General features: G+C 27.8%; 1 protein-coding gene across 2 annotated transcripts in view; it reads right to left on the reverse strand.

The window, feature by feature from the left end:
- LOC135924999 (brefeldin A-inhibited guanine nucleotide-exchange protein 2-like) overlaps positions 1-14,886 on the reverse strand; it is a 54,018-nt gene extending 39,132 nt beyond the window's left edge. For both annotated transcript variants that reach the window (XR_010571485.1, XM_065460134.1), the window contains exons 1-12: positions 14,738-14,886; positions 14,665-14,692; positions 14,382-14,622; positions 8,808-9,092; positions 7,698-7,877; positions 7,397-7,532; positions 5,805-5,912; positions 4,796-5,045; positions 3,329-3,518; positions 2,886-3,137; positions 1,747-1,843; positions 38-414 (exon numbers count right to left, since the gene is read on the reverse strand). Coding sequence is in view for 1 of the 2 variants with exons in the window: in XM_065460134.1 (XP_065316206.1) it covers positions 38-414; positions 1,747-1,843; positions 2,886-3,137; positions 3,329-3,518; positions 4,796-5,045; positions 5,805-5,912; positions 7,397-7,532; positions 7,698-7,877; positions 8,808-9,092; positions 14,382-14,622; positions 14,665-14,692; positions 14,738-14,861 (2,268 nt within the window). In the remaining variant the exon portion in view is untranslated. The remainder of the gene's footprint in view (positions 1-37; positions 415-1,746; positions 1,844-2,885; positions 3,138-3,328; positions 3,519-4,795; positions 5,046-5,804; positions 5,913-7,396; positions 7,533-7,697; positions 7,878-8,807; positions 9,093-14,381; positions 14,623-14,664; positions 14,693-14,737) is intronic.
- Positions 14,887-15,355: the final 469 nt, after the last annotated feature.

Genomic DNA, 15,355 nt, shown 5'->3' on the forward strand with positions numbered 1-15,355 from the left:
TTTTATTCATATCTAAGAAAAATAGTAAATTAAAAACCTTAGCATGGCTTCCATTGTGGTTGTTGCTATCCAATTTACTTGAATCGTAACTCAAATCATATAAATCCGTGCACCATTGGCACATGCCCTGTCCTATTCTCACGAGGCAAGCTAAACTTGCTAATCTTAGGGGAGTCGTTTCTTCGGCCATCATGTCATCGATGTGAAAGTTGTTGAAATTCGGTAAATTAGTGTGAAGGGAAGGCTGGAAAGGAAAATAATTTGAAATGTGGCTAGAGTAAGAAGACGAAACGGTTTGTTCTATATTTTGCTGGCGAATTATTTTGGAGAGCGTGGATACGGTTAAAGAGAATAAATTAGCGGCGGAGAGATCACAATCATAATTAACGTAGAGATCTACTACGTTTTGAGGATCTGCGTTGTGTATTTTGGAATAGTAAATTATATTAAATAAGAATTTAGTGAGTTATTCTTTTTAAAAATTATGAGTTTATTATATATATATATATAAATTTTTTAAATATTCATATCATTTATATAAGTATGAATGAAAACGTGTTAAATAAGTATTTATCTTTAAATTTATTAGTTTTAAATATCAATAGTTCCCTTTTCAATTCTTATTCGAAAAATATCTAGACTAGTTTGGATAATTCTTTGCTCAAAAATTTAAAAAAAAACACAAGCATTCACAAAAAATCTTACTTCAAAAATGTTTAATAAAAAAAAGATGAACTATTAAATAGTTTAATCGGTTATCAAAAATAAAAATTGGTGCAAAAATTAATAAAGTCGAAATGGGAGAATTAAAAGCAAATTAAAGGTTCAAACTTCGTGAGAAATGTTTTTCCAGGTAGAACTAATTTGCTGTCAAAAAATCGTATATCAAAGAAAATAGTGCAACTCTTTGCTAGAATTGTTAATTAGATGATTTTTTCAGATCACGACTGTCGTAGTCGTGTAGCCCGAGCAAAAACTCGACAAGCAAATTAGTCGACTAGAGCTTATATTGTTTATTTTAGACAATTAAAAAAATGCTAAATTTCATCTATTTGTAGGAAACTAGGTGCTATATATCTTTTACTTTGATAATTAGATTCTGTAAAAAGATTTTTTATAAAACTTTAACTAATGGTATAATTTTTTATTGTGGGTGCCATCATAATAAATTATCACAAATTTTTAATTGCATAAAATGAATATATAAAGTAATATTTTCGATATGTCTAATATGTAAATTTATTTCTCAGTATTCAGATTCAATGAACATATTATAAATAAACCAGATTAGATATTGTATTGTTTTGAATCGAACAATAATCATTTATCAGTATAATAATGAGACAATGCATATAAATATAGTATATAATAAGGAGAAATATGATATCAAGGAATATAAACAGTCCCTCAGAAAAGCTGGCAGAAGTTCCTAAAAGGATTAGGAGGGCATATGTATAAAAATTTTAATAAAAATTCCTCCCCCCCCCTCCCCATCATGATAAAGGGCAACTAGGGGTGATTCCGAACAAATGTCATCCATTGTATTATTTTGTAAAATAAAGGGGGGAGGGAGGTTGGTGATTATAATATTTTTCTCACCTAGAAGAAGGAATTATTATATTGAAAGATATTAAGACCAAAAATAGAAAAATTAGTTTAAATACTAATATAATAGATATATTAAAAATAATTCTAAAAAAACAAAATGAATCTATGTTATAATTATAATTAAATCAAAAATTTAACTTTCGCAAAAGGAATATAAAGAATTGAGCACGATCAATTTATAGTCATCTGAAAAGGAGCTTTCCAACACGTTTAAGTATATTTCTTTGAAGAATATCTAAAATAAATTGTCATAAAATAGTTTAATGAAAAAATAAAATGTCAATGTTTTGTAGTGTATAGATATGCAACCCTTGTTTATAGCGTAAATAAAAAAATCTTAAAATTCATGGGATGTAGAGAATAATGGAATTAAAACTAATAAACTTCCTCCTTTCTTGACTAATTAAAGAAAAATATATTGTTCAAATAAGTTAACTCAAATCTAAATTACATCATTATTAATTTCAGTCAATATTATAAAGCATATTGCTTAGCTTTGGGATTGGCATGCTACATATCAGTGGCGTAGGCATGGGGGGGGGGGGCAAACTCCCCCACCCACTGTATAAAAAAATGTAAATTTTTATTTTTATATATTAAATTGATATTATAAATGCTTAAAATTTTACAAACAACTATTTTTATGTTTTTAATTTGTAAATAATTTTGATCTACAGTACTTGATTATTTATATATTTTTAAAATAAATTTTAAATTATCCTGCAAAATACTTCTCTAGTTTGTCATATTTGCCAATTTTATTATGAAGAAAAAATCCTTAATTTATTCCTATTTCAACAAATGTCAAGCAGAGATATGCCATTAAGTTTATTTAATTACCTGTTTATGTCGTTATTAAATATAAAAGTATCAAAGCTATAATCAAAGTAGTGTTGTTAATTGAGCCGATTTTTTAAAACGGCAAACTCAATATTTTAGCCAGAAAAACATTGTTTAAGCCTCAAGATTTCGCTTATTTTAAAAAATTATAATAAGGAACCGGCCGAAGGCCGGGCAAAACGGAATTTGGCGGCGAAACCCTCCAAAAAAATCACCCCCCCCCCCCCATTGAAAAATCCTCCATACGCCATTGCTACATATGCATTTTTTGGAGAAATTGAGTTTTATAATAAATAGTGCTTGGTTTTTGAAAAAAAAGGTAGTTAGAAAAAATAAACCTTATGCAAATCACGAAGCTAACTTAATAATAATTTTTAAAATACTATATAGGCACTTCCAAATGTTAAATTAAACATAATTAAATTAAATTAGCTTACCTCTATTTGCAGTTTCATGTTCTTTTTGAACATTTTCATGGCCGATCCAAAAAGGTGAACACAAATTTCGAACAATTTAATGTCCTCAAAAATTTCTTCGTTCCGACCGTCGGTTTGAGCAAGCATATTTCCGTTTTCATCATTACCGGAATTGTTTTCGAGTGATTTGTTAGTCGTAGTATTAGATTCGTGGTTCAAAAATTTCCCATTGAAGAGAAAAGAATTTATGTAATTTCCACTGTAGATAGCGTTCTTATTGTACATGGGGTGGATAATGGGAAGGAAGAATTATGATATAAGTATTATAAACCATGATAGTATTATTTTAGAGAATTATCAAATAAGGGATGATATAAAGCCTTATGTTTGAGTATCTTAATTTTTTTATCAAGTTTTTCTCGAGGTTCTATTTTTCCGGGGGAAAAAATAATTTCTTGCTAAACTTGCTCCGGCACCATCAGTATCGGGAAGTAAGGCAATATGGCGGCCATGACGTGGTAACAAACTCCGTATTTGAAGGCCGACTCTTCGAATAGAAAAACCGGACCGGATGAGTCTATTATAGAAGTGAGGAGTTGGAGACTCATAATTTTAGATTTTAACATGTGAAGTTTACGTTGTTGTAAATGGTGTCTTTAAATAATTTTTTTAAATAAATGTTTAAAAATAAATAATTCTAATATACTTTAAAATTGTGATAACAAATATATTCAGAGAATTTATTTTAATGTTATATTATTGTTGTAATCAATTGATTTTTATTAACATGTCAATCAATCAAAGTTTTCATTCAATCAAGGTTTACACTCAATTAATATTTTATAGGTATGTATCTGAGAAATTGCATATTACATTATTTTATTGTGCCATTTTTTATCTATTTATTGATTTTAAAATAAAAAATTATTGTAAAATTTGAACAATACAGAAAGTTTACATTCTACTTTGTTTTTACAGTAATTCAAAAGATCGGACCGACGATCATTTCCAACATCTGTCGGGTCTAGCCTGCGTCGGCCATCTTTATTTAAATACCATACAAGCTTATAAAAATTCAAAAATGCACTATGTATGATTGTAGCTCTTTTATTTAAAAAAAAATATATTTAAAACTACTCATTATGAGACAGAATAATTTTATAATCCTTTTACCCATTGCGAGCAGAGTCATAAGAAATATGGTTAATGTTTTAACTAGTTGAATAAATTTATATAAGTATTAAATTTCATATTTGGTGGGAGTTAAAAAATTGTTTTTGAATACGATGAATTCCTATAATCTACCTCGTAACCAAGTTTATTTTATTTCTTTCTTTAAATTTAAAAAAATATCATTTTATAAACTTGAATAATTAAATGTTGACCATACTGCAAATCTTGTGTGACATTTTTGACACTTAAGAGATTTTGCAGTATGTCTGAAGCAAAGCTTCCTCAAAAATAAGATGCGCAAAAAATATAGTGAAAAACCTGAAACTATAATTGAGATAAGAGTAAAAAAATTCTAAGTTTTTTAGGTCAATGGTAATTTAGTAGAGGATACATTGTAATTTGCAAAAACTAGTTTTTAATAAATTCCCTGATTAAAAGATTTATTTATAAAAATATTATTTAATGTGATTTAGCGTAGCAAATTCTGTATTAATTACTAAGCACTTCTCCTATTATAGACAATTCTGAAAGAACTTTGATAAAAAATAATCGAATTTAAATGGAAAAATTATATTTTTCAAATAGTAGTAAAGTTTGAACGAGCGCAATTTTTTTAAATGAACGTTGAAAGTAAAAATTTTTAATTTTTAATAATAAACGGTCTTAAAAAAAATATGTGCACAGAACAACTAATTTCAATAATGATTATTATAGTTAGCAGAAGCCGATATTTTCAAACCAAAATTATTATATCATACCTATCCCTCTTATTACCACCGCCCTTAGCGACCGGATGATTGACGTGTTTGAGAGCTAATCGGCAAAGAGCTCTAAACACTAGGAAGGCGTCTCGACGAAGAGTGTAAGCCGTTTTGCAACGATAAGCGGATAACGCTAAAAGTTTTGAGGGCTTTGACCTTCGGTCGCGTGCAACAAAATCAGGGTGAACAGCTGATTCCGATCGAAGTTCCAAAGGAAAGGAGGGCATATGGCTATAATCTTTGGAGACTTATTCCAAATTTTTTTAAAATATTCTAATAAAAAAGTTGAGTTGAAGGCAGAAATAATTCTCTCTTATAGTTATAAAGATTTTATCATTAATTAGCTTTCTACAATTTTTTATTAATCAATTAAGTGTAGCATTAAAAAAATGTATAAAAATAATATATTGTGAAATAAGGAAATGACAACTCCATGTCATTGAAGTTTCAATAGGAATAAATACTAAAATAAATGTTATTATTCAAATGTTTATTTAAATATTAATCTTCATAATGGAATGTGATTTTTAGTTGATAACTATCATCTTATGTCTAATAAAAAAAACCAATATTCAGAATTAAGAATAAAAGTTAAGATGACTTAGGACACAACCTAAATGTTTGGCTCAGTGAAAGGACATTTATGGAGAGGCAAAGGTGCGTTCGATAAAATTAACTTAAGCCTTTCATTGAGCAGGTTAAATATTATTTCTTAAATGCCTCATAAGCAGGCCTAAGTGAGAATAGCTACAAGATGAATAACTACTTTAAAATCTTGTATAACATTATGTGCATTAATTACGCATTTAAATAATATGATCTAAAAAAAATCTTGAAGTATCATTTACAAACATATCAATATGGTGATTAATTTGCATAAAAGTTTAATCTTCTTCTTCGTCGTTTAGTAGCTCTTTTTCATATTTACCCGGGTAGGCCATTTTTACTTCTTACCGTCTTTCGTCATTTTTAAAAAATTAATAATTATCAAAAATTATTTGTTTACTCGTATTTTCGATTTGCTCAATGCGACTTAGCATGTCCTCCACCAAAGTTGCCACCGTAAATTCTATTTCGTCCTCCATAAAATAGCGGAAATCATTCTCGTTTTCATCTAAATTCAATATTTTCATTAGTTATTTGCAAAAGATAAATCATTACGGCTCGTGACGGGCTTTGGGCTAAACCGGTTTAAAAAATTTTAATTCTGACTTGGTCGGACATGATATTTTTATAGGATCGGACCGATCTTAAATGTTAAATTATAAGATTCACATTTTTTCCCGCTTGATAAGGGGAGACAGGGGTAAGCGATTGACGAGGTAATAATGTTACATGAATAACTTCTTAACCCTTGAACATAAAGACTTTAGACGTATTTTAGATCTAATTTCTTACCTACGTTCATCTTTTGAAAAACTTTCCCGGTTTGACATATTTTACCAAAAAACCCAAAAATTGTATAAATCACCCTCTAGTTTAATGTGATTTTAGCGAAATATATTAAGGCTCAAAATTAAAAAAATTCCTATACATGTTCCTTAAAGCCATAGCTATAAAATAAAATTTATTAAGTCAAGCAATAGCGATTTACACAATAAATATCATCTTGGGTTAAAGTTGCTATGGGTTAAACGGTTAAAATGTTCTGTCTGACTTAAGCTGTATTTTTAAGTCTTAACGTCTATTCTATACCATATAAAAAGATACTTTTGTGCAAAAATGAACATTAATAAATAGTTTATGTGTTATTCGGAATAAAATTTTATGAATAGTCGCAAAGGGGAAGAATAATTGAAATGTATAATGTGCCTAAAATGGGCACAATCAAAATGTGTTTTTTCATATAATATTTTACATTCCGGTATTGCATTAATTAGTTAAGTGGTGAATAGATGTCAAAATTGCAACATTTTGTTCAATTAAACAATATAGTTATGTTCAATTGTATTTTCACTATTTTACCCTGATGCTTAGCCATTCTACCCTGGCTATAGTGTAAAATAGCAAAAATCACATGCTTGATATAATTAATCAGTTCCTAAAGTATTTTTAGGTAGGCTACACTTTTTTTTATTTTGTGGATGTAGGATTTGACTACTTATGAATATATAAATTCTACTGTTTTGTTATTTTTTAAAATATTATGGTACCAATAGTTTTACCCCTGTCTCCCCTAAATAAAGGCATGGTCTAGCTCAAATTTTATTTTTGACTGGGTGCCGTAAAAACTTTTAAATTGCTTTATCTCAAATAAATTAGGACCGATGCGCACAAGTATATTTTTTAAATTTCTTGTGGGGCTTGTTGGGAGAATAAGTCGTTACCTAGTCTGGTAAATTATTTCTAAAAAAAATTGGATCGGGCTAAAAAAAATTAGGCCCGATTCAGATCACTAATTCTATATTATAACGAAATTAAAATTATTCACTCTTAAAATATTATCCTAAATCACTCAATATCGCCTAAAACGGACGAAAACGTGCTCCGCTCCGCAAAAATTTAATTCGAGCACGTCTAAATCAAATAAAATATATGACACAGAAATCAATAGCACTACATTCCTGGACTAATTTATATTATTTAAAATTTAACTACCCAATTGAGATAGTTGTTTGTACGAAACATTAAGATCTATATCTAATTTGGAGTCGTTAATATCTAACGGTCTATCGATATTCCCGTGCTTCGATTCATCGACCATTAAGCCGCAGTGTTTTAAGCAATATTCGGACTTGATTTCATTTGAAATATTAGAGGAATGGAAAATTTTTCAATAAATAATTAATGAAGAGAAAGAAACTGGTGTTAAGTTATGATTTTAAAACTTGTAGCTGAAAGTAAAAAAATAACGTTAAAATATTATTATTTTTTTATTATATAGAGTAATTTAATTTACATTGTGCATTTCCATTTTATTGAAGATTAAGCTGATCATTTGATTTAAGGTGGCTTTTGCGGTAGTTTGATTGACGATATTTTTGCTACCAAGGTGAATGTTGTAACAAGTTCTTATAGCTAACAACAGGCTGGATTCGTGAATTTCGCAAGAATTCGATGTTAGAATGGTTAGAAGAGCCTTTTTTTAATGATAAAGTGGGGAAAAATTTATACAACAACTCCAGGCCTAGCCTAAAGCCCAAGCTCAAATCAATAAAATTCAGCGGCCAGAATATTGTAAACTTGGGCGGTTCATTTATTTAAAAGTCGGGCTAGTCATCAAAATCATTATATTTATAAAGAAAAAATCAAATTTTATTTTGTGTTCATGATAAACCCTTTGCAAGATCGATTTTCTTAGGTCCGTGCCCGCCCGAAGCCCAGCCAGTGGTAAAAAAAATCAAGCCTGACTTTTATAAATGGAATTGGGAAATACATCTTAAACTCAAAATATTTATTTTATTCTCTATTTTACTGTTTTAAATTTAAATATTCATCAATAACTCTGATAATTTAATGATGTTTAAATTTTATTCGATTTATTGCAAAATATGATATGGAGATGAATATGAAATATTTCCTACCTCCTGATTGTTCCTTTTTTTCAACTTTTCTTTTTTTAAATTCGTTTTTAATAGTGATATTTAATCAAGGAAAAAAAAGTAATAACAAAAGCGATTTTATGGTCGCTTGGAGCTAGGAACCGGCCATGAATGACTCTAGTTTATTATATGATAATTAACGGGCTAGTGATTAATTTATTATTGTTGCATGTTTTTATTGATTATTAAAAAATAAATTATATATAGTAATGGAAAGTTTGCAGCTATTTTTGACCATCTTAAGACTTTAAATTTTTTAACCAATTAAATCTATCAACATTTATAATTTGTATAATTAATTTAAGGTTAACTTAATAAGTATTCTAAATATTAAGCAAAGACATTTGAGTAGAGTTAGATATAAACTTTTTTAAAATGGAGGTTTTACTGGACTACCTCACTATTCTAAGATAAATACTCTGATGGACTTGGAAAAATAAAGTTATTAAAATGTATTATAAAGATACCTTTATTATTTGCAAGTAGACATCTTCGTTAACTCCTTCATTGGACATACAGCCACATACTACCCTGACGATTCGATCTATGAATTTGTTGTTGATGTATTCCCAACCAGGAACCGGACATAATAAACTAAACGGAGTCTCTTGATCGTTCTGTCCTCCGTCAACTCGATTTTCAAATTGGTCCTTAGCGGATTCATCGTTTGACGGAGTCGAATTATTTTTGGTGTCGAAAGTGTAGAAGGGGTCAATGTTGGCCCCTGTCAAATGGCCGTACGCTATCAATTTCTGTTGGTTATATATTTATATAAATATTATAACATAAATTAGGAGTAAGCTTTCAAAATGTAGGACAACGTATTTACATCGGGATAGGCCTTAAAAAAGGCCGGGATCGGATTTAAAAATATAAAAAATCTAAAAAAATATAATTATTACATAATGGTAATTTTCTAAAAAACAAAAGTGGGGTCCGTACCCAAAAAAAAACAAGCATAATTATATTTTAGAATAACATTTTTTTTTGTTTTTAAGAAGGGGGAAAAAATTTTTTGGATTCAAAATCAGAGTTTGTAACAGGAAATAAATCTGAAATCCTCGGAATTGGGATAAATTTTAAAATTTCAGGAATCGATTGTGGAATCGTTCTAAAATACTGTAATATGTTTAATTTATAGGTTATCTAGCGTTAAAATGTTTTTTGGAACCGGAAATAGAACAGCATCAAATTTAGAAACCGGAACTAAGAACCCCCTTATTCAAAATTTTAGAAACCAGAACAACTTGTTTTTAAAAAAAAATATATATTCATAACCGAATTAGATTTTTTTTGTTCATTTCAAAATTCTTATTTTTCTCAAACATAAGGTTCCGCTTGATATAATGTGAAAGGGAAGAGTTAAAGTTTGGTATGTATAAAAACTTAATTAACTTTACTGATTATTTATTTGTCACAATACCAAATAGATTTGAATCTCCGGTAAAAGGATTTACCTAAAGAACGAAGATCAATAAATTATACTACCTGGTCTTAACTTAATATCTGATGATAAATTACTCTTGTGCTACCACGACTAATTATTGAATTGATAGCTACAGGCCTTGCATTTATGTACCTTGACTAAATATCCCTTTGGAATCGACCGACTTTATCTCTTTTATCCCTTTCTTCAAGTATAGGAAATGTTATCTGGTTAAAACTAAAATAACGATAATTAGGATAAAGCCCTTAACAATTTATATTATCAAATTTATAAAAAAGTGTTTAATTTATATTTCTCAACTAAATATTTTGGGCAGGGATGAGCTTTAAAATAATATAAATCGGATCAAGCTCGGGCCGATAAAAAAATTAAAATCTATATTGCAGTTAAAAAATATATATTATTACAATTATAATCAGCTTGGTAGATAAACCAATTAGTATGGGTGCCAGTCCTGCACTTTTAATTCTTTATTTTATATTATAGTGTTATGCTAGTAAATTTATATAGTTTTTAGGTTGGTTTTAATGGCACTACCAACAGTCTAAATCCTAAATTTAGTACACAAATTATGCTAACCTATATATATTTATAAACAACATCAAGACAAACGCTTAGAATATCGCTATATAAAGATCGCTCATACTTTACCCACTTTAACCCTTATATCAAGTTTTTTTTTAAAAAAAATATATGCCATACAAAGTCACTATTTTTATAGTAAATAAACAAAAAGATATAAAAGTTTAAAAAAAGTGTTACATGTTTCGTGGTATAAATGCTGTAAAATAGTAATAAGTGTTATTTTAAAGAGAAAAAAAGAATGGCTGTGATCAACGTAATCTCAAACCGAACCTCACTAAAATAAATTAACTGGTTCGAAACCCTAACCTAACCTAAATTTCATTCTCATCTTAAACCAGGTTGTAAATCGGTTAACATTTTTAATTGAATTTATTTAGGGTTAAGTTGAAAATAAAATTAAAATTATAAATTTGGGTTTGAACTAAAAAAAAATTCTGAACCCAGGTTATAGTAGACAAATCATATGTAACATTTTTCCATGTTATAAATCTTATTTAAAAATATGTTTCTCCTAAGTTACGTTTGTAGAGCCATAAATTAACTTTTTGTAAATTTAAGGGAAAAGCAAACTTTTTTAAATGGCAAGCCATAATTATAATAAAATTTAATTTTATAATATAAATTAAATATATTAAATTATAGTTGGGTAATAACTAAATGTCAGCTAATTCGGCTCAACCTTCAGGCGCTTGCCGGAGAAAATCCGCTAACAATATAATGTTTGTTTCTTCAAAATTTGAGCTGCTATTTTTTTAAGAAAAACCCAGAGGCCAAAGCGATATTTTAAGCTAAAAAATAGGCGAATATAAGTAATTACCCAACTGTTATTGGAATTGATGAAGGATATCTTTGAAATTAACAAATGTAATCTTCTAAGTTCAATTGTATGAAAATGAGGATAAATAAAATAAAATACTAGGGTTATGGATTAAACCCGGACTCTATTTTTTCAGAGCCCGAGTCCTGGAATTTTAGTTGATTTTATGATTTATTTCTTCAAAACAAAAGCGAAAAAAATATTAGGTTAGGTTTAATCTTGATTTTTTGTTTTTACAAGATACAACTGGTCTAATTTTGTTTTGGTAAGGATGCATAGTGTTGAACGTTATTGCTTTTTTATATCGTTTTATTAATTAGATAATGTCGTTATTTTAAACTTACATATAAAAAAATTTGTCATATTCGAGCAGCCTCTGTGGCCTAATCGATGAACGTATATCACAAATCTTAAAGTTCTGAGTACAAATCTAGCATAAACAAAATTTCTTATGGGAATGGTCTATAGAATATCGGAGGCGATCGCCGCCATATATCACATTACCCAACTTGATTAACACTTTTAAAATTTTTTTATTCAATAAAATTCTTAAGCGTAATAAAATAGCTATTGAACGCTTTTTTCAAACTCTAAAATAAATCTAACTAATATTTTGGATCAAACCTAAACCTGGCTTGAGCTTCGAATTTGAACCCGTACCAAACTTGGTAAAACTTTTATCGGGTCCATAGCTCTGTAAAATAATAATCAGTTTGCAAAAAAATATAAGTTATTAGAACTGCTACGTTACTCAAAAAAGTAATGTTGAATTTTGCATTACTCTGTATATATAATAAGGTCGATAAAAAAAGGTAACGCGTTATATTAAGCAAATTTGCCAATAATTATTTTTGAGAATTGGTGTAAGGCACAAACCATTTTTTAATTATGCTTTTTATTTCCTCAAATCCGTTTTTAAAGTAATAGAGTCCAATAAAATTAAAAACTTGCCAATTTAAAATTGTTTGGTTAGGCATTTTGAGACCATAGATCAAACAGAGACAGATTTATGGGCAACGCATCCAAACGGTTAAATATGGACTCGGGGTAGGTTCTGACCTTGTTATATTATTGTTGTTAAATATTTTATTTTAATGTTTCAATAATATTTTATTTTCGATTGGTGTTTTAATGTTTACTGTTTAAGGCGATATTTTTAGATTGTATTTTGTTCAATTGTGAAATGTAAATTGGACATTAGTTTATGTTCAATTTATTTTGAAAGAAATTTATTTTGTAAAACGAAATACATAAATATATATATGAATTGAAAAAGAAAAACTAATATATATGATTTTCTTAAATAAAATTTATTTTGAATAAAATTGAATTGCAGAACTTTTTAATACATTCGATTTTTATTGCAACGTTCCCACTTTGCAACAGACATCTTTAAGAAAATCGGTTTTCGATTAAGTTCCTGTTATCAAAATTTCCATTAAATAGAGTTTAAAATTCCTGAACCCGAATTCGGGTCCAGAACCCTGCTTGCCATGTTATTAAAAAAATTTATTATTATACTGCCCAAAAATTTTAGAGAGTAAAAATGTCTGTCAATAGTTTTGTCATGTCTTATTTTGCTTGATGAATACTTTTTGAAATAAATGTAATCATTTTTTATTATTTTATAGTAAAACTATTTTTAAATTGCAGATAAAAAAAATTTTTAAGCAAACTTGTTCTAATTATAAATTGTGTTTATTATTTTTTATGGGAAAATAAAAGATCTCTTGTTCGAGTATTATAATTCAACCAAAGGTGATTCTGAGTGTAAAACCTGCAATATAATAATAAAAGGTTCTCACAATACCAACCTAGAAAAGCATTTATAAAAAATCATCCTGACAAAATCTATCTAGTGAGTCTCAGTAGAGTTGTAAAGAAGAATGAAAATAATATTGAAAAATTTTGCTTTAAAAAAAGTATTTGAGAAGAATTTGTTAAATGGAAGACATTCTACCATTATTGAAGATTTTGATTTAAGAAAAATTATTAATCCCATTATTAAAGCTAATAATAATGTATCCATCAATCATTTTAAGATTAGAGACCTAGTAGTTGAGGAGTCAAAAAAAAATACAAGCCAAAATTAAAAGAGAAACAAGGAATAAATTAATTTCTCAAAAGATTGATTCAAAGAACTGGGGAGAAATATTCTAGGAATATATATCCAGTATATAAAAGGAAATAACATATTATTTAAAAATTTAACTATGAATGAGCAACTTCTGAATATATTAGAAGAATATTACAAACATTTAATAAATTAGATATTCCTTAAGCCATGTTAATACAATTATGATGGATAATGATGCAAATCTTATAAAATCAATTAAATTATTGAATGAATATTCACTGGAAGAGATGGATGATGATAATAATTATGATACAATAAAGCTTATCAACCAAGGTATATTGCATCAGGTGTGCAGCCATACTCTTAAATTAGCTGTTAATGATTCCCTGAAAAATGAACATGTTAAAATTATTATTGATAAGCAAGGAATGTTGTAAATATTTAAGAAATCCCACAATTATTAGAATATTAAAAATAATTTAAAGGGCATGGCAATATTGCATTGCACAACACACTGGTCCTCAGTTTGTATGATGTTAGATTGATTATTGAGTTTGATGTATAGATTTTATAGGCATGTGTGAAGTTGTATTTTCTGAATATGATTGGAATCCAATAAAGGATCTTACTAGTATATTGGAACCTCCAAACACTAAGATTGGAATCAGAACATGTGTTTATCTGATTTTATGGCATATGGGTATATTGTCAATTAGATTTAGAAAAATCAACTAGTTCTTTTTCATGTAAAATATAGGATAACATGAAACAAGAAGAAAACTCTTTGCAAAGCAGTATAGTATATGCCTATATATTTAAACCCTCAATATCAAGTTCTAATGAATATTGAATAAAAATGGATGGCTAAAGCATCTTAAGAATTATGTAGGCAACACTCCATTCCTTAGAACATATTGGAGGTTACCACCACATCTACTGGTAGTAATAATGATAACACCTTTAACGACTTTAAAGTTTACTATTAGATAGAGAAAAGAAAAAAAAATTATATCAGATGAAAAAGAGGAATAAGATTTTTGTATTCATTGATGAATGATAGAAAATATATTTTGTATAATAATTTGGTATATTTTATAAATTTATATATTATTAACTTGAATACAATCCAATGCAATAATCATGATCCTTGGAGACCTTGATTGACAAGCTATTTGAAAAGGCAAAAAATAATCTTCAGCATTAATAATAAATTCTGAATTATATAAATATATATTTTCTTTAGAAGTTTTATTTTCCATTGATACATTAATTTCCCTAGAATTAGAAGATGGTGATACATTGTCATTATAACCTGTTTTAAGTTTAGGTAATACTGATGATGACAAGTTTTTTGGACTATATTTATATAACTAAAGAATTATAAATTAAATAACTAACTTGTATTTAATTTTGCTTCTTATGTCATCTAATTTAAATAACTAATTAAAATAATAAAATACATTTAACAAACCTAAGGCTTTTAGGCATTCACTTCGCAATTCCGCATTGTATGATTTTTTTATTTCTTTGTCAGCAAGAATTTTTTCCAAGGCTCTAATTAAAAACATCTCCTTAATAATACCTTCACAGCTCATATATCGAATTCAACTTTCAAACATATGGGAATATGAATGAAGGCTTTTAAATTTCAAAATTATATTTTTTTTACCTATAAAATGAAAGAAAAAATTTCAACTTTTGTTATCTCAGAGTATCAAATAGCAATCAAAACAAATACTTTTGTGTATTCTGAATCTTATTCTCATCAAACTAAAATATATTATTATTCCTGAATCAAATCAATTGATTTGTCATGACTGAACGCCCTTTAGAATATAGGTAACCATGTTGATCACTTTACTGTACTATTCACATTTATGAGGGACATGTTCCATAATAATCCATACACTAATGTCCTACATCTCATAGTAACAGCCCAAAATTGGCATTTGGAACAGGTCAAACCATTCTTCCATTTAAAATTAAAAAATTCTATGGCAAAGGTGAAAAATAACAGAAGTAATTGGGTTTTTAATATATAGAATGTCTTAAATCCCAAAACTTAATTAATTTTTGTATTTATCCCTCA

Source organism: Gordionus sp. m RMFG-2023, chromosome 2 (assembly GCF_954871325.1).
Source record: "Gordionus sp. m RMFG-2023 chromosome 2, tfGorSpeb1-WG-v2, whole genome shotgun sequence".
Taxonomy (NCBI): Eukaryota; Metazoa; Nematomorpha; class Gordioida; order Chordodea; family Parachordodidae; genus Gordionus; species Gordionus sp. m RMFG-2023.